Source organism: Drosophila sulfurigaster, chromosome 3 (genome assembly GCF_023558435.1).
Source record: "Drosophila sulfurigaster albostrigata strain 15112-1811.04 chromosome 3, ASM2355843v2, whole genome shotgun sequence".
NCBI lineage: Eukaryota > Metazoa > Arthropoda > Insecta > Diptera > Drosophilidae > Drosophila > Drosophila sulfurigaster.
This window is the reverse complement of record NC_084883.1, coordinates 8,874,635-8,899,822: the sequence shown is the minus strand read 5'-3', so window position 1 is coordinate 8,899,822 and position 25,188 is coordinate 8,874,635. Positions and strand designations below refer to the sequence as shown.

General features: G+C 36.6%; 1 protein-coding gene across 2 annotated transcripts in view; it reads left to right on the top strand.

Moving 5' to 3' along the window:
* The window catches only part of LOC133846470 (metabotropic glutamate receptor 2), an 88,538-nt gene that overhangs the window by 1,370 nt on the left and 61,980 nt on the right, over positions 1-25,188 (top strand). Inside the window, exon 2 of one of the 2 annotated variants that reach the window (XM_062281468.1) lies at positions 13,133-14,878. In XM_062281468.1, the coding sequence (XP_062137452.1) occupies positions 13,567-14,878 (1,312 nt within the window). In that variant the 5' untranslated portion in view covers positions 13,133-13,566. Of the gene's footprint in view, positions 1-13,132; positions 14,879-23,201; positions 23,344-25,188 lie in introns of those variants that run through there. The other variant, XM_062281469.1, reaches the window with a different exon arrangement.

Below are 25,188 nucleotides of genomic sequence, written 5' to 3'. Positions count from 1 at the left end.
ACTTTAGTGCGCATCTGGATAACTAACATATGTGGGTGGAGGTGTGTGTGAAGTGTATGTTTGTGTGGGTAGGCGAAAGTGGGCTGTTTGGGACAAGTTTGGAGCATGACCAGCGTAATGTAGGTGTAAGTAGCTGTGAAAATGAGTTTAAAGTGCCTGCTCCTGTTTTATTTGGGTCGAAAACAAGAAGTTTTTCCAACGGCATTGCATGCTTTTAACAGCTCTGGACGCATTCAAACCGAAAGTTAAATTAAACATGCTGAACTTTTAAAGCCATGAACTATGTGGTGCATAAATACTTAACACTGTTTCAAACATGTATTGCAAAAACTGTACCGGACAAGTGTTTGCAGCACTTTAATAAACTTTAGTTTTGAGATATTTCCTCTACAAAATTGTATATTAATTTTCTTAAATTTTTAAATTTTGTTTCGATAAATTAATCTGATTAATTAAAAAGACCAAAAGGCCTCTTCTGTTTCTTCTCATTAAATATGTACACTTACATGTATCGCTTCACATTTTTTAATAAAGTGTTTAATCAATATGTTGTATAAATTAAAAATGTTTTATAATGAGTTTAATTGTTTTTCATCGGTAAAATTTAATTAAAAATTGACAGACAGCCCTGCAACTGTTTTTTGTCAGCTGAATGTGTTATGTTAACTTTAGATTACAAAATTCGAATTAAAGTCGAGCCAAGTATTAAAGTGTGCAGCCAAGCTTAATGATATGAGTTACTTAAGAACTTTTTGCATTTGGGGCCGAAAAAGCCTTAAAGAGATAATGTGAAAGTCGTTAGCTAGCAAGCAGCTTGTGTGTGTAGACTTTTACTTTAGCTTTTACTACCAAGTTTCACTTAATTAACACGCTTTTGCAATTTTGTAATATTTTTATTCACTTAATATTTAGCCCTAAGCTTGCCTGCTGGCCATCAGGTCCTTTAGTGTTTAATGCCAAAAATAAAAAGTATAAAATGAGAGGGAATTCATTGAGGGAGGTCGCTTGGCGAATTTAATACAACAAAGGCTATTCTTGGCATGGACAGCGCCTTTGGGTCTTATTCTGATTGTGATGTGATTTGCCCAAGTCACTTTCGTTGCCATTTCGCAAACAATTTCACAGACAGAAAGTAATCAAGTACTTATTTAAATTGAAGCTTTTCAAAAATGTAAAAAAAGCAAAGGAATGCTGCGAATTAATTTGCACTTGGCATCCTTTTGCTTTCGTTTCGCTCAGTTGCTCAACGAGGCGAGGCTCTCATAAGATTTGGTCACACTTTGTGCACTTTTATGGTAGGCTTGACTGATGCAAACGTGGGGCGTGCCGTCAGGAATTGAATTATGGCAGGCCATCGCCTTAATTAAATTCTCTATGCGAGTGCAAAGATTAACAACAATGAAAGTGTTTGAATGCAAATGATGCCCCTGGCGCGCGTTTTGTTTGCTACGCAAATAAATAAATATTTTACGTTAAATGTAAACAAAAAAAAAGAGGCCAAAACCACCCCCAATGAGGTTTGCCGCTGCTTGCTTTTGTTCTGGGTCTTGATCTGGGTTTTGGTTTTGGTCTTGGTCTTGGTCTTGGTCTTGGGACCTGCGGGCAACCTCTGAGACCGGAAACGGAAGCGAACATTTGGCCTATGCCGGAATAAGAAATACAGAATACGAATGCTGCCGCAGTTAGTCCATCCTACCACGGCCATTAATATTTATTATGGCATCCGTTTTTATGGTACTTTAAAGCTGCCCGCCGTTGGCATTAAACGGCAACTTGTGTCAGATTAAGGCGTCATATGGCATCCATATTTTAATGATGCAAAAATCAGCCACCAATGCAGTAGTCACGACTGCGGCTTACTGCTCGGAAATGGGAATTAAGTGAGGTCGAAATTTAAAAGCAAATTATTCAATTGCACTTATATTTGCCATTCAATATGCAAATTGATTATTAATATCATGGCCATCGTATTGTAGGCGAACAGTAATTAGTCCATGTTGCTTTAAGGTAATTAAATAAAATATCAATTAACATAACAGTTTTAACAGTTATTCATTTGCGACTTTTGACACAAATTAAATTAAATGCACATCAATTTGAGGTTGCCTTTGAAAATCTCTTAAAATCTCGACTGCTTACAAGTAATTACAAATTTAAATGACTAAAATGTGTTTCTAGTTCAAGTTAGACAAATAATTGTTAGAGTAAACTCAATTTATTTCAAGATTTCATTTAGACAATCTGAAGTTTTGCAACTGATTGCAAATGGGGTAATGGTACTGAATTCTTAACTTGACTACATTTGTGCGGCTTTCCTGTCTGCATAATAAACTAGCCACTTAGGCGCACAACTTTTCTTCTTTGTTTAACACATAGAACACTCGAAACGTACTCAAAAATTACACAATGAGACTTAACAATGTTCATCACAAATGCTGCGGAAACACTTACGCACTTGCAAAATGTGAAAAATGGGAGTCGGAAACAGCAGAAAGCGGAGAGCAGACATAGTTGCCAAGTCTTAAAGTGCTTAAATATTCAGCCAGACATAGCAAAAGCCTGGCTTAAGCCTCCTGTGGGACTTTTCATTGTCAAGTGGCGGCAAAAACTTGGCTGCATTTGCATCTCCATGTAATTGAATTAGTTATCTTTTGTTTTTTGGTCGGCGAAGCTAGTTTTCGGCCTTATTCGAGGCCAGACATCGTAACAATAAAAGTCACAAATTTGGTGGATTATTTAAGAGAAGGAGTCATTTTCACCAAGTGAAATTACATACGAACAGCATTAGTATTTTTGATCCTAAAAATTTCCTTGCAGTCTAATAAGAATTACAATCGTTAAGAAATAATTTTTTATGGAAAAGAAGAGCTGCTGTGTCGGGTCTTATTTGCGTAGGTTGACAATCTGGTGTATTTTTAAAACAGTAATATATCGATATACCAAACATAACTTTACGTATATTTTAGTATTTTTTTTTTTTTTGGTAGACTGAAAATCTATTATTTATTTTATATATTATATAAAATATATTTTAAATGTATACCATATCAATATACTAAACATAGTCTTCGATATATTTAAGTATTTGATTGGTATATTAATTTAGTACACTTTAAGAAAAACCCGCATTGTTTTCCCTCATACTCTTTTGTGGATTTCATATTTATTATACCCGCCACCCATACGGTATAATGGTATTATAAACTTGTGCCTAAAATTTTCGATGAAATCAGATACAAATTGTAGAAGTTATTTAAAGTCGACATTTTGGTGTATATAGCACTCTGTGGTATATTTTATATTAAACATGTATAGCGGGTATCTCACAGTCGAGCATACTCGTCTTTCTTACTTCTTTGCTTTCATTTACTTTTCGTATTAACTTAAATTGACTACAAATTGCAAGGATATGTAAAATATGGCTACTCTTAAGTATTCAGCTTGAAGCAGAAGTAAATTTGGTGATGTTTGAACTCATTGGAAAGCATTTGCCATTTATTGTGCTGAATTTCAATTTGTAGATCTGCGTTTGAATTATTTTACATCGTAATGTTCTGGCTTATGAATATTATTCGTAATTTACGGCATTGCCTACGAAAAGAATTCAAGCACAAGCAATTATTCAAGTTTATGCCGCAGCATGCATATTTATAAGCAAAGTCTTATACATATATTAGAACGCCTTAGCCAGGTCATAAATAGATCACTCACTAAGCCAAGGAAGTACCCAAAGTGCTACACTCAAGTGGATTTGCCATATTTGTTATGTACTCGCTTATCGAGCTCGTGTTTTTGTTTGCCAAAGCGAGCATGAAAAATGACTGAGTTTTGTTATTCGAATTACAGACGATAGACTTGAATAATGTGGTTAATTATAATGCAGGCAGTATTGTTTTTCTATGTGTGTGTGTGTGTGTGTGTGGGTGGCATAGCAAACAAATCTCAAGAAGATTACTAATCAGTCCAGTTGTGTGTGTTTTTGTTTTGCTACAGTCGAAGGTCAAAGGTCGGTCACATTGCCTCGAGCCAAATTAATTAGCAGTCCATTGAGCTCAAGTGAAAATGAAGCTAAAGTCATATAAAATAATTTTTGAGATAGCAATTTCTTATTGCCAAGTAAATATCAAAATAACACCCATCTTTAAGATAGACAAATATGTGCACAGTTGACATATCTCAACCGTTTGCTAATGATTTCGTCTAGAGTCAAACTCGAAGTCGAAGATGAAGTGTTGCTGCTGACTTTTATATATGCGAATATGCAAGCCACAGGTGGGTTGTTGCTTTCAGCGACTATCTGCTTAAATGTCATGGGACTTCTAAGTGCTTATCACCTTAGCATAATCAACAGCAACAGCAACAGAAGACAACAACAATAGCAATAACGAAAACCACAAGAAAGGCAGACTGTCAGTCAGTCAGTCAGTCTGTAGGTTGGTTGGTAAACTTTGCTTTCTAATTTATTATTACAAGCGCCGAGGCAAGCTGAGTAAAGAGGATATCAGCAATTACAGGAACTGGCACGTACATACACCAGCAGCCGCCCAATTTCAAGCACAATCAACTTTAGCCTCCATTTGAAGTCGTGAAGGCAAACCAAACAACAAATAGCGTCGACAAACCCGTCCAAGACGATGAAGCTGACGATGACGATGACGATGACGACGACGACGACGACACACAAGACAAATAAAAATGACTCCCGCGTGTGTAATCCATGATGTCAGGCACTGTAAGAAGGGATGCACTGCAAAGCAGAGAACAGAGAGTGGAGAGTCGGTGGTAACAAATGAAGAGAGGACGGAGCAGGGAGAACATGTTACAGATATCAGCTGTACGCATCATTTGCCAGGCATACGTACAAGTGACAACATTAAATAATCCATTTAATGTGGCGTGTATATCATTTCAATATTATCAGTGGCAATCTACTATGCTCTAGCCTCATCGATGCTCGCAGCGTCTTCTCAAGCGCAACGCAAAATCAATAAGTGCCAGCGCACAAATTTCTGAACAATGCTTAAATAAAGTAAGGCAAACATCCTCAGATGCCAGACAGTCAGGCAGCCAGAAGCTAGTAGCTAGGCAGCCAGACAGACAGACAGAAAGACAGAAACTCAACACGTTGGAGTCTCTCTGAGCTCAAGTTGTCCTCAGTCGTGGCAACAATTTTGATACTATAAATGAAAAACATACAGAATACCGTAGATTTCGGTTTCCATGTTAACTCAAATACAGATTATTTAAACTTTTTTATGTGAAGTGAAATGTGCACACTGAAATAAAACAGAATATTACGTATACGTAATATTGGAAGTAAATTTATCATTATTATTATTTTGGTTTTATGTGGTGTTGGAAAAATTTCAAAATAAGTAAACATTTTATTATTAATTTTTTTTTATTATTTTCTTTTATTTGTTTCTTGCTCAATAATTCTGTAATAGCCAAGAATAATCAAATATTAATATAGTAAAATTATGTAAATTTTTTTTACTTCGGTAACTCTGTAATATATAAAAATGTTCTAATAATTAAATTAATCTATAAAAGTAAAAATATTTTCAAATACGAAACAAGTTATCGCATTTTTGAATATTTTACAATATCTTGATATATATTATATTATTGTGGAAACATATTAACACAACTTTACGAAAATAAGTTTTTGATGATAACTAACCAAATACTTCACCAGACGAATACATTTTGTATAGGGCAATTTCGTTGAACGGCACAGAGAGGTTTCAAAATATATGTAAATTCCATATTGTAGTGTATTTAATATGGAAAAACATAAACAAATAATTGATATACAAAATTATATATAGAATCAAGTAATAATCAAATACATTTTCATATCAGTGTACAATGTCAGCGTCATTTGGCCAGGCAATCACTCAGTCTTAGTGTCTGTCATTGTGTTGGTGTCTGTCGACCTCATATGTCTGCTGTTCTTGTGTCGGTGAGTGTGTGGGTGTGTAAGGAGTAATATCATGTAGAGATTGCCCAACTGCTTGCTGGGGTTTTCTTTCCCTCATCTTTGCTGGCACTAATTGCCAGCCGCGACCTTCGCTTTTTGTTGTCTGAAGTTCAGGGAATGTTTGTTTATTTATTTAGCACCAACTCGGAGGCTCACTTCAATGAGCATATCATTTGCGTGGTGAATGCTTTTCTCCCCGCTCCGCTCTGTTCTGTTCCGTTCTGCTCTGCATTGCCCGTCATCTCGGCAGCATCGACCCGAAAGTGTTTCCTTATGTATGAAGACTGTGCTGTGTAAAGTAATTTCCGTAATGAGTTCCTTGCGCTCTGGATCCACTTAAAAGTGTTTGAAATTTCAATTGAGTTCGTGCCTTGGCAAAAAGCAATCATATGACATGTGCATATGTCAAGTTGAGAAAACGTAAATTGCTTTTGCGTGCGTGGCGAGGCTTTTAATACACAAGTATGTACCACTTAATGGCTTAAAAGGGTATTTAAGTTTTATTCGGTTAAAGATAAAAATATTCGCAACAAAATATTGTGGTTGTTCTGCAAACAAAAAAGTGGGTAAATTGATCATTAGCAAATGAAATTTTTCCTCTCACTGCCTTTTAAAGAGCAATTTATATCTGCTGCCAACACGCGAAGGCACTTAAAGTTGATCATTAAAAATAATATTTATTTTTGTTTTGTCTCTTACTCGCTGAGTACATTTAAAGTGAATTATTGTTTTTTTTTTTTTTTTTTTTTTGAAATCACTTCGAGGGTATAACGTAGTTGAATGTTGAGAAGAAAACTCGCATACTTATCCCTGTTGTTGCCGTTCGCTTTTGTCTGTTTGTGTAATGCGATTAATTTTGATTAATTTCCTTCTCTTTCTCTCCTTTTTTCCTTTCCTTTTTCTTTTTCTTTTTCTTTTGTGGGTGCCTTGGATCTCTTTCTTGCTGTGTGAGAGGCGAAGAAGACTTTCTTTGCTTTGGCTTTAATCCACTTATGAAATCTTAATGCCTTAAAAATTGTTGGCCAACTTTGCGCCACATTTGATGTTTATAAACAAATCAATCATAAAACATTTCGCACTGCTTACTTCGGTAATGGGTATGGGGGAATGCGCATGGATAATGGAATCCAACTTGCCGTGGCCAAAAAACAACAGTTTAATTAACAAAATATGCGCACTTAAGCACTAAATAAACGCTTTGACACAACATCAATTATCAAAGTGGCCCACTAGATGAATGTACTGACTCTCTCAGTCTCAAATCCGACTCACTTAATTACTTAATTTATGCCTGAAGCGTCTTTCCCTAGGCGCACACAGTTTCAGCATCAGCCGTACCATCAGCATCAGCCACAGTCAAAATTGGATTAATTTGTTTACTACGCAGTCGAGTGGAGGCAGAACTCCGATCCCCAAAACGCCCCCAGAGCCAGTGCCTGGGCACCTTATGGACACAGAAGTGGCTGTATCTTATTTCTTGGCAACACTTGTGAATTTATTGGATGAAATAAAATTTTATAATATGAACACAGAGCATCAAAAGTAAATCGCGCAGAATTAAATGTGAGACACTGCCAAGGACATCGACTCGAATAAAAATGCGATGAAGATTTTTTTGGCACGGTTTCTTATAGAAAAGTTGAACAGAGGCCAAGCCAAATTTAACATTTCAGTGCCAACAATAAGTAGCCAACTTATCATGGCAATGATGGACATTAAAGAGTTTAATTGCGACAAAACCTTAAGTTGAAGTTATGATGGTCAGTGGACAGTTAACAACCGCTAAAACTGTTCAATCAATATACAATAAGACATCACCAAGACTTCACCCACCAATCTGCTGCTGTCGACGCCGTTGAAAACTTTCATTTGCATGACAAAACTTTCGAAAGCATTTCAACCACTCGCAACTTTCTCTTTCACACTTTCGATCTCTCTTTATCTCTCTTTCTCCTTTTAGCTGTCGAGTACACTTCTTGGCAGACATTTTCATTATTTCTATGCAATGAAAATTGAGTTTCACTTTCGAGCAGGTGGCCCTCACACACTCGCCATCGTATCGCAGCTAATTTTGGTTTTGCCGCATTCTCCCCTGGGATTTTGCGCTTTCGGTGCCATGATGTTGCTGTTCTCTGTTGGTGTTGGTTGCTAATTAAAAGTTTTTCGCACAAATTTTCAGCAGCCTGTGTTCCCAGGTTTTGTCAACGCAACGCGCTTAAATTCTGCCCAACAATTCTTCTTTAAAATCACCCAAAACGGAAGCAAAAAAAAGAAATTGCAGGCAAATAAATACTGAAACTTTTTAATTGGCAAAACAATAAAAATGATAATAAATGAAATTAAATGACAAAACAAACTGACAAACAAATAACTTGTTTTTTCAGTAAGGTCATATATATTTTTTTTTTGCGAAAAAGAAAAGTTTTTACATTGCCGAATGTCGTTTTGCCTTGTGAATAATGTATTAACACACTTGCCACAAGAATTAAAATAAATCACACGCTTCATTAGTCATTTTGCCAATTTAAAAGGGCGATAAATGAGGTTATTGATTTTTGTAAATGATTTACACTGTTGTAACGAAATTTTTAAATTTAATGGAATATTTTTCACAATGCGGATTAAATATTATTTTGTAAAGCTTTCACTGAACAATTAATATTTAATAAATCAACATTTTGCTTAACGATACATTTATTCATGACGTTTTCCCATTGGAATGCCCTAAGCTCTTTTCACCATCTGATTTATGATCTCTGCTGTAATCTACGCCAGACGATTTCACACGCTTTTTCCCACATTCCATGCATCAATTTCAAAATGACAAATTACCGCACTATTGAAATATTTTTGCATAAATTTCATTACTTTAAACCACACAAATAGAATTTCCATTGGAGGCGGCTGAGATGCGAAGGTTTTTCTGCACATTTCATATTCATTAGAGATAATCATGCATTAAGTGGTCAATGCTCCGACGAGAGGCTTCACATGTCCATTTAGATTCCCCAGTCACGTGCTACGCATTACGCTGCGTATACGTCATGTGAAGTGGTCAATGGGTAAACCTTTTTTTATACCCGTAACAATAAAGGGTAGAAGGGTATTATTACCTCGTAACAGGCAGAAGGAGTCGTCTCCGACGACATTTTTTATTATTTGATTATTTCGAACCCAGATCAAATTTGTTTTAGATTTTTGCAACGCCTACTTCTGCCTCCCTAAATCAAGAAAACGAATTGCAAGCGAAATTTTAAATACTGTGAATAGAAAAATACTTTAATATTTTTCAGTATGTTAATTTGGTATATTTTGTAAATAATACAAAATTGATTTTCTTGATTGATACCGAATATAGTTTTCGTTTCTTAGTATTTTTTTCAGTATATTTATTTAGTATATTTAAAAAATAATACCATATTTCTTTGCTTTTATTGAAATATTATATCGATATACCAAATATATCTTTCGGTATATTTCGGTACTTTACAGTACATTATTTTTTACTACTTTATAAATATTACCGCATTGCTTTCGGTAAAAATAGGAAGCGGGTATCTCACAGTCGATCACATTCAACTGCACTCGAATTCTTACTTGTTTTATTTACGAGTATGTTGTGTACTTTGCTCCATGACTAACAAAAAAAAAAGGGGCGTCCGTGCCTTATAAATAATATTCCAATAATTGAGCGGTGGCTAAATGACTTTGGTCCGTGCGCCAGTTATGATGATGTCTGCGCTGGTTTTTATGCTCCGACGCACCTTTTAATGGAGCAGGCGTATTAATTTTGCATTTGTTGCAACGTTTTTACGGGCTTGCGGTCCCGAAGGCTCTTCTTTTTCAACTCTGGCTGAACTTTTTGCTTTTTGCATAATTCTCTCATAAAAAAACATGACCAAAAGTGTTATGACTACATTACCTGAGCGAATTTGGTGCTTGCGCTCGCGCGTGTGTGTGTGTGTGCAAATTTATCACGTTAAAAGCTCTGCAGCCCAAAGAAAAGCAGCAAATATTAATATTAATGCAGCTGTAATATTAATATGTGCTGCACGATAAAATTGCTTTAATTTGCCGCAGTCATTGAAGACATTTTCAATAAGGGAAATTAACTTTTGGAATATAATTGACAAGGACCAATTATGACTGTTGTTTATTATTTTCAATCACAAACAAAAAGCTGAGATTATTTTTACAAATCAACAAATAATATAAATAAGTGAGAATAACAAAAACTGAAAGTTTGCAAAGCTGCTACAGTAGCTGACAGCTGGCAGCTATAAATTGTTGTGCAATATTCTCCAAGCTGAGCTATGGGTGGCATATCCGCTTCAATGGCTGCTGGCCATTGATGGCCATATGCCACATGTATGCCACATTGTCACACATGTCATACATATATATTGATAATGCTGTCGGTTGTCTGGAAAAGAGAGAGACAATGGCCAGCAGCAGCTGTCAACTGTTTGACTTGTGGCTGACGCAAAGCAGAGAGAAAATTGATAAGTTTAATTAAATTTACACGCACGATAGACATAGCGAGTATTCTCACTTAAATACTTGTACCATACATGAGAGAAGGAGGATGAGCAAAGGAGGAGGAGAAGGAGGAGGCTGGCAGATAACAGACAGCGTAGACGCAGACTGACAGCGTTTCATTAGTTATACGTTGTGGCAACATTTCATTAGGCGCTTCCGCTTCATGAAATTTATGTGCACGTCCTGACGATTTGCAGGCCACATGCCATTTGACACCCACGCGCATCCGACCTTGCCCACCATTTTGGGCAACCTTCCCAATATCGTTTCAATAAAAAGAATATTAGCAAAAACAGGAGCAGAAAAAATGGGAAATGTGAGCTGGGAGATGGGAGATGGCAAATGGGAAAAGAAAAGAGCAACAAACTGGGAATGCACAGCCAGCGGCTATTTGTGTTGCCTTTGTGAGTGTGTGTGTGTGTGTGTATGTGTGGGAGCAAAACAAACAAATGGAAAGAGAGCAGAGAGAGCAGAGAAAGAGAAAAAAAGGGCAGCAGTGGCATGCCAGGTATTTGCGATAAGCGAGCGTTCACTCGGATGCCAAGGGGGGCCATAGAGTCCCAGGCTGCTGCTGCTGCTGCTGCCGTTGGGCGTATTAAAGATTATGTCACAGCCAGCCAAAAATATGCGCCAATGGTATTTTTATATTGTGTGCCAAAATATTTGGGCAATTGGTTGGAGGAGACCCGAGTGCCGAATGCCGAGTGCCGAAAAGAAGGCGCAGTTAATCGTTGGCATTTTTAAAGCCTAACCTTATAAGCTCAACAAAATACTTTGAACAACATAAGTATATGCATTCTTCTCTATACTTATCTTTAAAGCCTATGGGACACTTTTGTGCTATCCGATTATCGATTAACTTAATGGCACAGCAATTGACCCTCCTAAGGTGGAGAGCATTAAAACTTTATCGTTCGAGTGTAAAAGTATGCAAGTATTTTACCATTCGCACAGCTAATAACAATAAATTACGATGCGGCAACTTCAAAAACAAGTCCGGTGAGTCCTCCAAAGATGCTTTCCTCCACCCAATCGAAAATCCATTAAGTAGTCGTTATACGAGAGTATGCAGCTAATTAAATGGCTGCTCTTCGAAGGCCAAACAAAGAAGAACAACTCGAGGAAAGGAGCAATGTTTTTTGTAGTGGAAAGGACAAGGCGACATAAATGCCTAATTGGTTTTTGGCCCAATACTGAACCGGAAAATCCTTTGCTCTGACGCCTCTTAATTAATTAGCTGATTAGCTGCCTATATATACTTGTATGTGTGTGATAATATTTAATGAGCATAACGTGTTCCAATTGCCGTGTAACTCAATTTCCGGTCCAACGTTTTCACATTTTGCACATTTCCCGGATGTAGCATCATAATACTATATTGACTTGTTATCACTTTACGTTTGCCATTGTTTGACTATTTTTGGCTCTGTTCCCTGTAAAATGCCGTCAGGCGAAACACAATTCGCCTTCCTCCTTGATGTTGCCTTTGTGTTTGCGATTGTGCTTGTGCTTAGGTTTACGGCATTTCCGGTAAACTGCCAGCAGCAGCTGACTAGTTGGTTATTTCATTTAGTCCTTGTTCCCTGTGGCAGTCTATTAAATTCTCAACCATTTTCCATTAGTGTTTAGTGCAAAGCATGTCCTCATTTGCCTATGAGCAGTCAGCAGTTTTGTTTACGACTGTATATTTATTTGACACACTCGTTCGTGCACTCGAAATCATGCCACAGTTGTGGCAACTGTTGACGAAGCTAACATAAACCCAAATAGCAGCCATTTCAGCTTTATATGGGGTACATGCGAATTCGGCAGATTTGGCTTTGTCAACGCAAATGCAATTCAAATGTTTTATAATCTCGTAGGAGAAACTAACGCCATTACAATAAATTTGTAGGTAGCAAAGGTCAAAACATATTTTTGTCATTTTTGCAACATTATGCAACTTTTTAGACTTTTAATCCATTTTTGAGCAACACCCCAAGCCATCAAAACTGTTTAAAATCGTATCCATTAAAAAGATTAAATCACTTTATAGTGTAGCAGCTTGTCAGTCTTGACTGAGTGTGAAAACCACAGAAATTCCCATAAACTTTTGCTGTGGTTTATGTCTTTGTTTTTTTTTGCTATTCGTTATTGCTGGTGGACAAGTTGAGGTTCAACTTTGTAGTATTAATTGCCGGACATTTGAAATTCCTCCTGTTTTGCGCACCTCTCACTCTTTTCCTGCCTTTAGCTCCTCTTGTGCGTTCAGCCAGAACTGGTCTTTTACGGACTAAGTGCGCTTATTTGACTTGCCCCTAAAAGTAGGCAACATAAAATTGAAGTCAACTTTTCGAAGGCCATCTAGTTGACCAATTGGCTGGTTTGGCGGGTTGAAATATTTTTCGCAATTTCGCACGCTGCCCATTGCGTAAAAATTTCGGATGTGTAAAAAGGGAAAAAGTGAAAGAAAAAACAAAAAGAGAGAATGCGAGAGACAAATGTCTAGCCATTAGAGTGCGCATTTTTACTGTTCATTATATTTGCTTAAGTGATGCACAATTAATTTCTTTTTACTTATATATTTATTCAATTTGTCTTCCTCTCGCTTTCTATGTTATTTTCTTACAGTCGATCCGCTCAACGAGTTTCGCCAGTAACCATAGCAACAACAATTAGATGCAGTTGAGACAGAAAAATGCTTCGCCACATCATCATCAGCAGCAAGAGCAACAGCAACTCGAGCAGCAGCAAAAACAACTGCAACAACAGCAACAAGAACGATTTGAGCAACAAATATAAAGGGAATTAGCTGGCCCATCAATTTAAGCTGACAGGCAACTTAATTAAAACGCGTTAGCCAGCAACAATTTTAAGCTGTTGTTTGTAAGAAAGTAATTTCAATTTATTTGGCCACTCGCCGACAACACCAAGTTGTTCGGTTGCACTTCATGTTAATGCTGTAACATCGAGTACTTACAACATCCTACAAGCACACACACTCGCAACTCGAACACATCCGAAACACGCAATTGCGATACAACGGTATCAAAAGTGTATTCGCAATGCTGTCGAGTGGCGGCAATGGAACATCCTTTTGGCTGTTGTTGCTGCTGCTGCACGGCGCACAACAGCAGCCACAGTCACAGCCAGAGCCAGAGCAAGAGCAACAGCGACAGCGACAGCAACAGCAGCAAGAGCAACAACAATTTATGACTGAGACAGAGCGAGACAACGTGGTGCAGCAATTAACGTCGATGCCAAGTCCAGATGCATTTTCAATGACGCCCGAGCACACCACAAGGTCAACTTGGACCGCATCCATTTTCATCGGCAATTTAAATGCAGCAACAACTGTGTCGCCAGCAGTAGCAACAGCAACAGGAGCAGCAACAGCAACAAGCATAACCACAGCACCGAAAGCAGCATCAGCATCAGAAGTGGCTAGCAAAGAGCTTCAGGCAATAGAAGCGATTGGGACAAAGAAAAAACTTGAATATTTAGCAGCAATGACAACACCAGCAATACACAACACGCCACCTACAACAACGACAACAGCAGCAGCAACAGCAACAGCAACGACAACAGCAGAAGCAATAGCAACATCAGCAACATCAACAGCAACAATAGCCCAAGTGGAACATATGTCAGCCTCAATAACATCGACGGCAATACCAATAAAAAGCAAGCGCGTTGTGCCCACAGCAACAACAACAGCAGCAACAGCAAGCGAAACATCAACAGCAGCAACATCAAAAAGTACAGATGTGAAAAGGACAGAGAACAAATTGAATATGAAGCAAAGTGCCACCATGTCAACATTTGCAGAGGCGTGGCCAGCAATGAAAACAAATAATAAAAGTAATTGGCGAACAGGAGCAACAGAAAATGCCACAACAGTCGTAACAGCAACAACAGCAGAAACAAAGATAGCTAGCAAAACTGTGCCTACGCTGCACTGGCTGGATACCACAAATATGCCCCAACAGTACAGTAATACAGTCAGTAATCCCCTGGCTAGCAGTGTTCTAACAGCAACAACAACAGCAACAGAAACTGCGACAGCAATTGCGGCATCAACAACCGCATCGACAGCTGCAGGCAGCGGCGCCTCCGGGTGGCCAGTGAAGCATGCCGCAGTGCTCGAGGGCGATGTGATACTTGGCGGCTTGATGATGGTGCACTCACGCGAGGACAGCATCACCTGCGGCCAGATCATGCCCCAGGGTGGGATCCAAGCCTTGGAGGCGATGCTTTACACTCTCGACCAGGTAAACAAGCAACAATTGCTGCCGAACGTGACGCTTGGCGCGCATTTATTGGATGACTGCGACAAGGATACCTACGGCCTGGAGATGGCTGTCGATTTCATAAAGGGTAAGTTGCAAGCCGCTTTTGTTACTCATACGCCCCGTCAACCCATCCATCCTCCATTCGTTAATGTGTGCGCAAAGACAGCGTCATCATTTTGAATATTTATGATTCGTAACGAATGCAAAAAAAGTCAACGACCATAAAAAAATCCTTTGTTATTGCTGTGCAATTTGCCGGAACACTATGTAAAATGTTGCCGCCCATTAAAGAGGCATGAAACCGAAAGGCCATTAAAACGAATCCTTGTGCACATTCGCATTCGCATTCGCATTCGTATTCGCATTCGCATTTCCATTGCCAAGTTACACTTGCACTCTTTACTCGTCGCCCCTTTTAGTGGCTGCATTTAATTAGCATGCATTAACACATCTTCCCTTTGTGTTATCCGCGTCAGCGCGTGTTTGTGCAATGCGTTCAAAATTGGCCCAAACGAAACTGCAGCCAGCGAGAGAGAACATTTCTGAATACAAGCCACCAACTTTTGTGTGACCTTTTCACATACTTAATTTTGGCTGCTGCAAAACTATTTCGAGTTTGGGGTTTACGAAATACCTGTACGAACACCTTCAACAGCAGCATCCGGCTTATCTCTCAACACTCTCAGAGATAGTCTTTAAATTTATTTCGATTTGATGTAAAGGCAAATTATGAAGAATTTCAACTTAAAGAAGTAATCTTAAAATATACCGAAAAATATATCGCAAAATACTTAAATAAACCGAAGTGGTTGAAGTACTACATTCCAAATTTTAAAGTGTTTCCTAAATAGCCTCTGAATCTAGGTTTCCATGGGTCACAAAGTTTCAATATTCTTTTACCTTATGAGTAGAAGATATAATTTCAGTTTAACAAACAATATAAACTTAAAATGATGTAACAATAAAACATATTATAAAAGGAATAACAAATTACAAAACATTATTATCTTATCAATTAAAAATGTTATTATATATTTAAAGAATCAATGTGCATATTAGCTATAATTGTAATCAGTAGATTTGTGCTCATATACTACGTTCATATTAAAAGAGGATTAAAACATTGCAATTAAGTCAAGAACGCAAACAATTGCATAAATTTCAAATCAGTTAAATTCTCATTTAATATTTGGCTCAAATCACTTTAATTTTGTGTGTCTGTTTCGAAGTTTTTTCCCAAAGGCTAATAACAATTTACTTTGTATTTAAGCCCTAAATCGGAAAACATTTGCCAACAAGGTTTCGCCTGTGGAAAAATTGTGCGTCAAGTTAGAATAAATATTGCCCGAGATATGCCAAAACTTGTTTACTATGCAGGGAATTAGCATAGATACTGATTTAAGCATGAATATTTATGCGAAACGATTCAACATTTTGTCATTTATTTTTTTGGTGGGTTTGCATTTTTGGCTTCGTGTTTTACTTGTATATTTAATTACTGAATGCTTTGGAGATATATTGCCTTCCTGTTTTAGTGACATCAACCACATAAATTACACAAAAAAAGAGAGATTTGCACCATTTTCATATTCAGCGCTTGTTTTGTAAATTGAAAACATTGCACACTAAGTTCAGATGATAATCCCTATTGGCTTAAATTTATGGAATTGTGTTTTCGTGTGTACAAAAAATAAACATATGTCTGCTTACATTTCATTAAATTTTATTCCAAACAAACACAAAATTTACGATTGCAATAGAAAACAACACAAAAAATGTTCCACAGTGTTAAGTGTGAAATTACAATTGCAATAGAAAACAACACAAAAAGGATTCCACAATGTTAAGTCTGAAATTACACGACTAAAAATTTACGATTTGTCATGGTCACTTTTTGTAACACCCAAGTAAATTGTATTGGTTGCAAGAGAAAGTTCGTGACTTCAAATAACACACAATAAATACTTCTGGCATTAGCTTAAGTGTGTAATTATTATTAAATTTCATGAATGGTTAGAAAGTTATTTGCAACGGCTAAAAGGGGATTCTATTACATTTTTCAAATACAAAATAATTAAAAATATAAACAACTTATTATTTAAGTATTTGATCATTTTATATATCGTAGATATAAATACCGATTATTAGAAAATTTCGCATCACCTTTGTTACATCAAAGTGTGGTAAACGGAAATGGTTTGTTCACGTCCATTCTTGTAATATTTATTTTAAAGATTGGTCATGAAAAAGTTATCCAAACACTGAAAATGTTATTAAAGTTCTACAAAAAGGGTTCCCAATACTCAAATCCATATTGTCAATATTGGTTTAGCATAAAACTGTTTTAAAACATTCCCACAAAGTTTGTATTGAATACAAACTCGATGTATGGTCTGCTCACGAATTGACGAAAGCCAAATATGGTTCGAAAAGTACCATCAGTATTTTTTGATGACATGGGAAAATAAATAAAAGTTTGATTCAGTAGATGAAATGCTGTCACTTTTTAGTTATGGCAAATCACTGTTATAGCCTTTTTCCAGTGCACTCAGTTTTTTTACGTTTCGAACCGACTTTTTTCTTATGGGATTTTACATTGAGCGAACGTAACATTCGACCTGAACGGAAAAAAACCGAGGTTATTTGGTTCAGAGGAAATAGGCTTTTAGAGTATCAATTATTCTAACCTCTCTTCAGAACTCTTTTAATTGAGCTAAGACTTTTTAAGAAGCCTGTAAAAATATTATTTTTTCAGTATTTTGACCAAAATATGGGGCGGCATTGGTTTTCTTAGCGAAAATAAATTCAATTTCACGCTAAAAGAAAAAAATAAATTGAAGTATACAAATAAGTTACAGTCGAGTGTTCACGACTATGAGAACCCGCTGCTCATTTAAAAAAAGCAAAACAGTGCGGTACTATTCTTAAAGTATACGAAAATATTTGAATGCCATATTTGGTATACCGATGTAGAACTACGTTCAAAATATACCATGGAGGTGAAAATATACCAAATTGTCAGCCAAAGCAGCCAAAACCGTATTGCAGTACATGTATTTTGCCATACAGAAATACTTCTTATATAATTTTTATCTGATAGCTAACAAATTCTCTCGTAAAATGAAAAACACACGTTGTGAAATATTATTTTTTTCGTTTTACAAACGTTTATTTTATTTAACTCTTTGATCAAGAATAACCTCAAGAGAGACTTGTGAGAATAGTCAAGGAAGCCCAAGAACATTGTGTTTGAGTCCGCATAAGAAAGTTATTAGTAAACTAAATTAACTAAAATTTAATTGAATACTTAGAAACAAAATCGTATACAAAACATAACAAAATGATCTAATTGGTCCTTAAGAATTAAAAAACGAAATTAACTCCCACATATAATATATTATTAATTCACACGCTTCTAATAAATATGATACCTACATATCATATGTAAATCTATTGTCTTATTATCGTACATATTGACGTATGTGTGATGATAGATATTAATTCGAAATCTGGCCACAACCTTGACTTGGTCTCTTTACACCAACCCGGCAAAGGATAGCCACAGAGAGGAAGAGCGTAAATAATGTAAAAATGAAGTAATGAGAATTTGAAAGAGGGGAAAGAGATATTGAGGCTTATATGTCTTTCACAGCAAACATCCCAAGTTCCTTTATTACTTCATTACAATTCAATTTGCAAATTTGCCAACATCATTGTGAATCCAATGAAACAAATGGCTGCAGAACCATTGTCACCAATATTAATACTGACTTTCGTCCCCTTTCTCTCTCTCTCTCTCTCTCTCTCTCTCTCTTTGCATATTTGCATAACTATGTACGACATGTCTCTGTATGTGTGTCAGGGACAATAAATTCCCGTTGTTCCCTTTGCTGTCCGCCACTTGTCACTTGTGACCCACACAATTATCTTTGCCACAGCGTCACATTGCCTGATGGTTTCGTCTTACATGCCAACCGGTTGACAACCGTACGCAAATACATACATGCATATGTATGTGTGTGCATAAGGACGCTGCGGCTCCAGAACAGACGCATATTGGGTGCCAATTATCATTTTGTTTGCCAATCTGTGCAGCTGCTTTGTACGTTTCCAATAGCAAACTAATTGGGTTAAACAAAATGCATTCATTTTCATTTCGATTTCCCCTAAAACATCTTTCCCTTCGCTATCAGATATCCACTGTCGTTCAATGAACTTGCTCTTTGATGTTTGCCTGGTGCGTTTTCAAATGCTTAACAGTCATGTGGATGCTGTTTGGCACTGTAAACTTACGACTCGAAGCTTTTTGCTTGCTGGTTTGTGTCCCGCCTAACTTAACATAGTCGACAGACAACAGCTAACAGTTGTCTCTTTTTGGGACAGACAATGTTATTGCTGCTACATTTATAAAGCACGCTTTTAGGCGCTAGCTAAATGAGACAATGGTTGAAGCAAAATAAATAAATACGTCGTTCTCTTACATTAGCAAAAGTTTGTAAGCTGAACAGATTTTGTAATTAAAGCAGTTAACTTAAATACTAGCTAAGCAAACCTTTCATAAATGCTTCTGCTTATGTATTTGGGACAAGTGGATTTGCCATTTTATGCTGCACACTTTTAAGCGTAGTTTGAAATTTATTTTAATCTTTATACTTACTAAAGAAGAAGCTTAGCGAAAGCAGCTCTGGTTACAAGTTTCATATTTGTTAAAGTATTACGCTAAGCGAATAATGAAAACATATGAACATACATATACCAAAAGCAATTAGTAAATTACTTTACTGCAAAGTGTCAACACAAAATATGTTTAGCTCTCTTTCACTCGTTTCAAACTTTAATGTTGTTTGTTTTGTTCATATGACCTATGAACTATTCACACATTTGTGTTGGGTAAATTTTCAATTTAAAATTCTTATTTATTGTATCAAAATATTTCGCATAAACTTTTTCTTTGCACTGGCAAGGCAATAATTTAAATGCATATATTGCGAAATTGATTCTGCATAGTAAACATTATTCTTATAACAGTGTGACAAACTTATGTGTGACCGTAAATCGATGAATATAAATCGTTTATGGTGTGACTTAAAAAGAATATGACTTTACGCAGCGAAATCAAAATAAAAATCAACATCAGTATCTGAATCAGGATGCGACGCCTTAACTGACCCAGTTATACTTGTAAATTGAAATTTTATTTTCTCGTTCCGCACACACTCATACATGGACATGCACGCACACAAACACACACACACACCCACGCACGCATACACGCACACCCTCATCAAAAGGCATATAAAAAAGTTTATTTGCCATGACGCAGCGGTAACTCTGGCAAACACTTTGCTCAACCCACCAAAAAAAAAAGAAGAAAATACTTTGCTCAGTTCATATCATTTTAATTCGCCCAGCGACCAACCCAACCCAACCCAGCGCCCAATTCATCCATCCTACTGGTAACTGGTTACTGCTTGTTGCCATTTCTAGTTGCCGTTCGTTGTTGTTGCCGCTTGCCACTTAATGGAATTTGCCGCTTATGCGTTACGCATGCCGGGCATTATCCTTTCTACCGCTGCCTTCCGTTTCCTGTGAAATTCGAGACTTCTTTCAGCCTTCGTCTATCTTCTTCGTCGTCGTAGCGCACTTCTCTCAAAAGTTGACATGGTGCCTCTTTTTGGCTAAAAGTTTTTTCCGCTTTCCTTTTGTTTTCCGCCCGCATTCGCATTCGCATCGGCTTGGGACTTGTAGTACCTACCCTATACATATGCTTGGGCTTTGCGTGTGAGCCATCTACCAGATTTCGCTTTGCCTTTGACTTGCGACTGTTAACAAGATTTTATTGGCTTTTTGCCTGCAACTAGTTTCCATCTTCGTGCCGCTTTTGCATGCCGGTAAACTTAATTTATGCATGCAAATCGTCTTGCCTCTGAACTCTAAGCAGCTTAGGCAATTTAAAGTCGACATTTCGAATGCTTCAAGAGGCTTTATTTTTGTTATTTGATAATACCAAATGTTTCGCAAAACGATTTCATGTCAAATTCACTAAGATTCTAGATCCACTTGAAAACAGACATTTCTATGTACTCTACAATGCATTGCAGACAATTTCAATAGCCCATATCGGGTTTCAGTTGCCCCCAAAAGAATGCAACACGAGACTTCAGGCAATCAAAAAGCTGCAGAGGAAACACATGTTTCAGCCAATCTTTTGTTTGTCTGATCTCGCTTTGTATTCCTATACATAATAAAAAGCGCTATTAAATAGCAAAGCTTGAACCAAAGTGTAAACCTCAGTTATTCGTCAAGATTGTGGTTTAATTAAATGAGTTCCAACTATAAATATATATAAAGAAATCTGAGCTATTCGTCAAGATTGTGTCTGAGGTTTAAAGTTAAACTAATTAAATGAGTTCAAACTATAAATATATATAAAGAGATAGAGATATATTGCATACCTTTTATCTTTATTGTTATCACAACTTCTGTTACTTGCCTTCCGTATTGTTGTTGATCTTTGCAATTGCTCATTGTTAAGTTGGCTGCAAGCGCTTCGCAGCTTGCTCAATTTACACAGCATCCGCCTCCGCATTGCCCCACCTCCTCTCGTGTTGACGTCAGCTTTGCCACATTGCAGGGCCTTTCTTTTGCTACATTGTTTACATTGTGGCAGCTCCTGACACACAGTGAAAGAAGCATCCGCTTGCTGACTTATGCATTTTAACACAGCCCTCGGGGGAAGCAAGTAGTCTTTTAAGGTGACGGCCAAGTCATGTCTCAGATAAAGTAAAAGTTGCATATAGAAAAGAAAAGCAGTAAATGCTGATGTAAAACAACTTAGTAATGCAAAATATGCCAAAACAAATTTAAAGGCGAATTGAATATGCCAAGTATTGAAATCTACACATAAATAAATAAATTGGTTGTCTAACTGCCTGAACTATCAACGCACAACGAAAAGTGTAAGTGATATGTTAGCTATCTTATTTTAATAACAAAAGAGAAATATTTATTTAATACAGTTGCCACTTAAATTTCATAATTCAACCCAATTAGAATTTACTATCGATCGAATTTGATTGCAGAGCAACTTTGCCAGATCCATGATAGATGGCGTTGATGAAATTATTTAATTAATAAACTGATAGATGGCGTTCACGAACGTCATTTCATTTAAATTTGATGAAATAATATTTATAAATTAACCAAAGGCTACTCGCAGATTGTTTATTTGCCTTGTATTCGAAAGATGTCTTCAGTCCCATAAAATATACATATATCTCTTGAATTAATATGTGGTCATTTTCATTTTCTGCCGTTGGGAAGTTAAACGATCCACAAATAAAATACACGATTCGTAATTGAAACTGTAGTGTGCTTGTGGCGCTGTCAGTTGAACGTATAAAGTTTCAATGCTCACTTTTTCCATAATACAAAGATGAAGCAACAACAATATTTGATTTTGTTTTTGTGTTTTTTTTTTGTGTCGATTGGCAACAATATTGTGTAATTAAATCGCTTTTACCCGAAAGGCATCGACTGTGATTGCAAATATGTAAATACACACGAAAACATTTCGAGTAGCAAAAACATTGCACTTTAAGTAAACAAATTGTGAGAAAATTTAATTAAATTAATACACTAAAGAAATGTTGCTTCAAACGAATACTCCTTAAATTCAAATTTAATATAAAGCTGTCTATTTTAGTACTCAATTCACTTCAACATTTTCGTTCGAATTGTCTCAAATTATTTGATGAATTTTGTACTACTTTCCATTAAAATTAGATCAGATGTCGATGCAAATGTATTGTCCACTCGCATTGGGCTGCTGCTGCTGCACTTGACCTTTAAAATCAGTCTTGCTTCTCGATTACTTTGTGCATTGATTCGATGACAAAATTGCACTTACTTTACGCGATTTCACTTACATCGATATTCAATTGCGCCCAGACTATAGTTGAGTTCGCATGACTTGAATATTTGATTTTAATAGGCAGCTGCAATTTCATTTCTTTGTAAAAATAAATAAGAAACAAAATCGAAGCAAAATAATCCTACTTTGGCCGAGTATAACAGTACGATATATTTAAAGGAGTGTTTGCTTACCCCAGGTAGCAGTATAACAGCGAGTATAACAATTGCCAAGTATGACTCGCTTCCCCAGCACATTCTAACAAGTGTTTATTCCATTCATAAATTGCCTTTTTACCGCTTTGCCGACTAACCCACTGCCCCCAAAACACGAGCGCATTCGATTGAAAACTGTGCTACGCGTACTAAAAATCTTTAGAACACTTTCTCCGACGGAACGTCGTGCCAATGGGAAGCCGAGTAGCGCCGAGTCCTCGGCTCGGCTGCCCAAAAATTTGCCCTGCCCTGTACACAAGTTGCTTTCAGTCGCACGCCGGCCATTCAACGATGCAGACGCAGCTTCAGCTTTAGAAGCAGCTTAAGGACAATTAATCAGTTCGCGTCAAAGTAAAGCCGAGAGTTATCGCGATTGCTATTGCTAGCTAGATGAACGCTGAGATTAACGGATGAATTAATTATGTCAGTTTACCAGTGATTAAACCAAAAAAATATATATATTTTAAATAAACGAGTGTTACACAAATTTTTTGAAAATATAATCGGAATTGTTAAAAAGAATTGTTGGTATAAAAATGAAATAAATTGATCGAAAATAAAGAAAGAAACAACAAGAGTGGTATTAAAAAATAATCATAAATACTAAAAAGAATTCTTAATATAAAAAAACTCATTGCAATAAGGAATTGTGTTTAATAAAATATTATTAAAAATAAAAAATGAATCTACATCTAACTAAAATGAGATAATTCGAAACAAAATAAATAAACAAACAGCAAAGATGAAAACAACTAAAATTGTATTAAAAAAACAAAGAAAACACTAAAAAGAAAACTTATTATAAAAATGAAAGAAATCTAATATTCATTTAAGTATAAAACTTCAAAAAGAAAAACACTTAAAACACATAATAATAAAATATTTGGAAAACCATTCAAAATATTAACCCAAAAATATACAAAATATTTTGTAAATATATAAAACAAGCAAAGAATAAGAACAATTATTTAAAATTGAATTTGTTGGTCTATCAGTGGAAAGCAGAAAAAGTCTAGGCAGCGACGGTCAAGCTTGTTTGGGGCGAAGCATTCAAAAAAAGGACAAAACAAATATTAATTAATATAAATCTAAATAATTCTGTATGCTTCGCTTCGGAAACTCGGGTGAAAAGAAGAAATACTGTTAAAAATGAGCGAAGCGAAAGTCAAACAAAGTTTTGCGCTTTGCTTTATGTTCTCTACCTTTAATTATAAGTTGTTTTTAATTTTTCTTCTTCATCGTTCTTTTTTTCGGAATAAGTATTTTAGCGTTGAGTTAGGTAGGCGAGATGCGACGGCTGTTGTCGCTCTTAGGATGGTGAGTAGGCACTTTTCGGGGTGTTTGAAATTGAAAATAGGAAAAGTTCATTGGCTGAGATTGGAGCGTTGAAGAAGTATTTTAATTAAAGTGCTGACAGGACAACATGGCAATCAAAGCTCTTGTTGTGTTAGCAACCAACATTCTTCCCAAAGCTGTTTGAGTTGCTTCGTCCTCAAGTTGCTACAAATTTATAGAATAAATATTTTACCTACATCACTTTCTCCATTCTTGACTAATTTACGGACATATTTTCATTTTAATTCCATCAATTACTAGCGTGTGCTTTGGATTTTTTTTTTTAATAAGTTTCGAGTGGCTCATGCATATATACATATATTTATCCAGCATTAAAAATGTGCTGTACAATGGCTCCCCAACGGTCACGCATTATGTTACGTATACGTCACGTAGCCCACCACAGGTGTGTAACAGCAGTGCTCAGATAAACTTTTTGGGGGCCAACTGAAGCTGAAGCTAATGAACAAAATCCGGCCGACTTTCGGGCCATTAAGGCCTTTTTAAACTAATTACAAAATTATGCACAAATTGTGGGCTGCATGTGTGGAAAATTAGCATCAAAAATCTCAGGCCAAGCAAAGCCACAGATAAGAGTTGAAGTTGAGAGTCAAGAAGGGTGCCAGAGTGAGAGTCGGTAGAAAAGTAATTGCGACTGCTGCCAGACCAAATAAAAGTTTAAACGAAAATAAAATTACGCAATGTGAGTCTGCTTTGGCTTGGTTTGGTTTGTTGTGAAAGAGCACAGAGCAGAGCAGAGCACCTGCAGGATATTTAATTTCCTCACCGGGGCAAGTGAGTCCTTGTCCTTTTGAAAATTGTATTTCCAGTTTAAGCGCATTAACAACAGATCTCCGTTGACTCTCCATTGAGAGCACAACAGCTGGCTCTAATAATTACAAATGCCTCTGCACTTTTTGTTTGGTTTTGTTC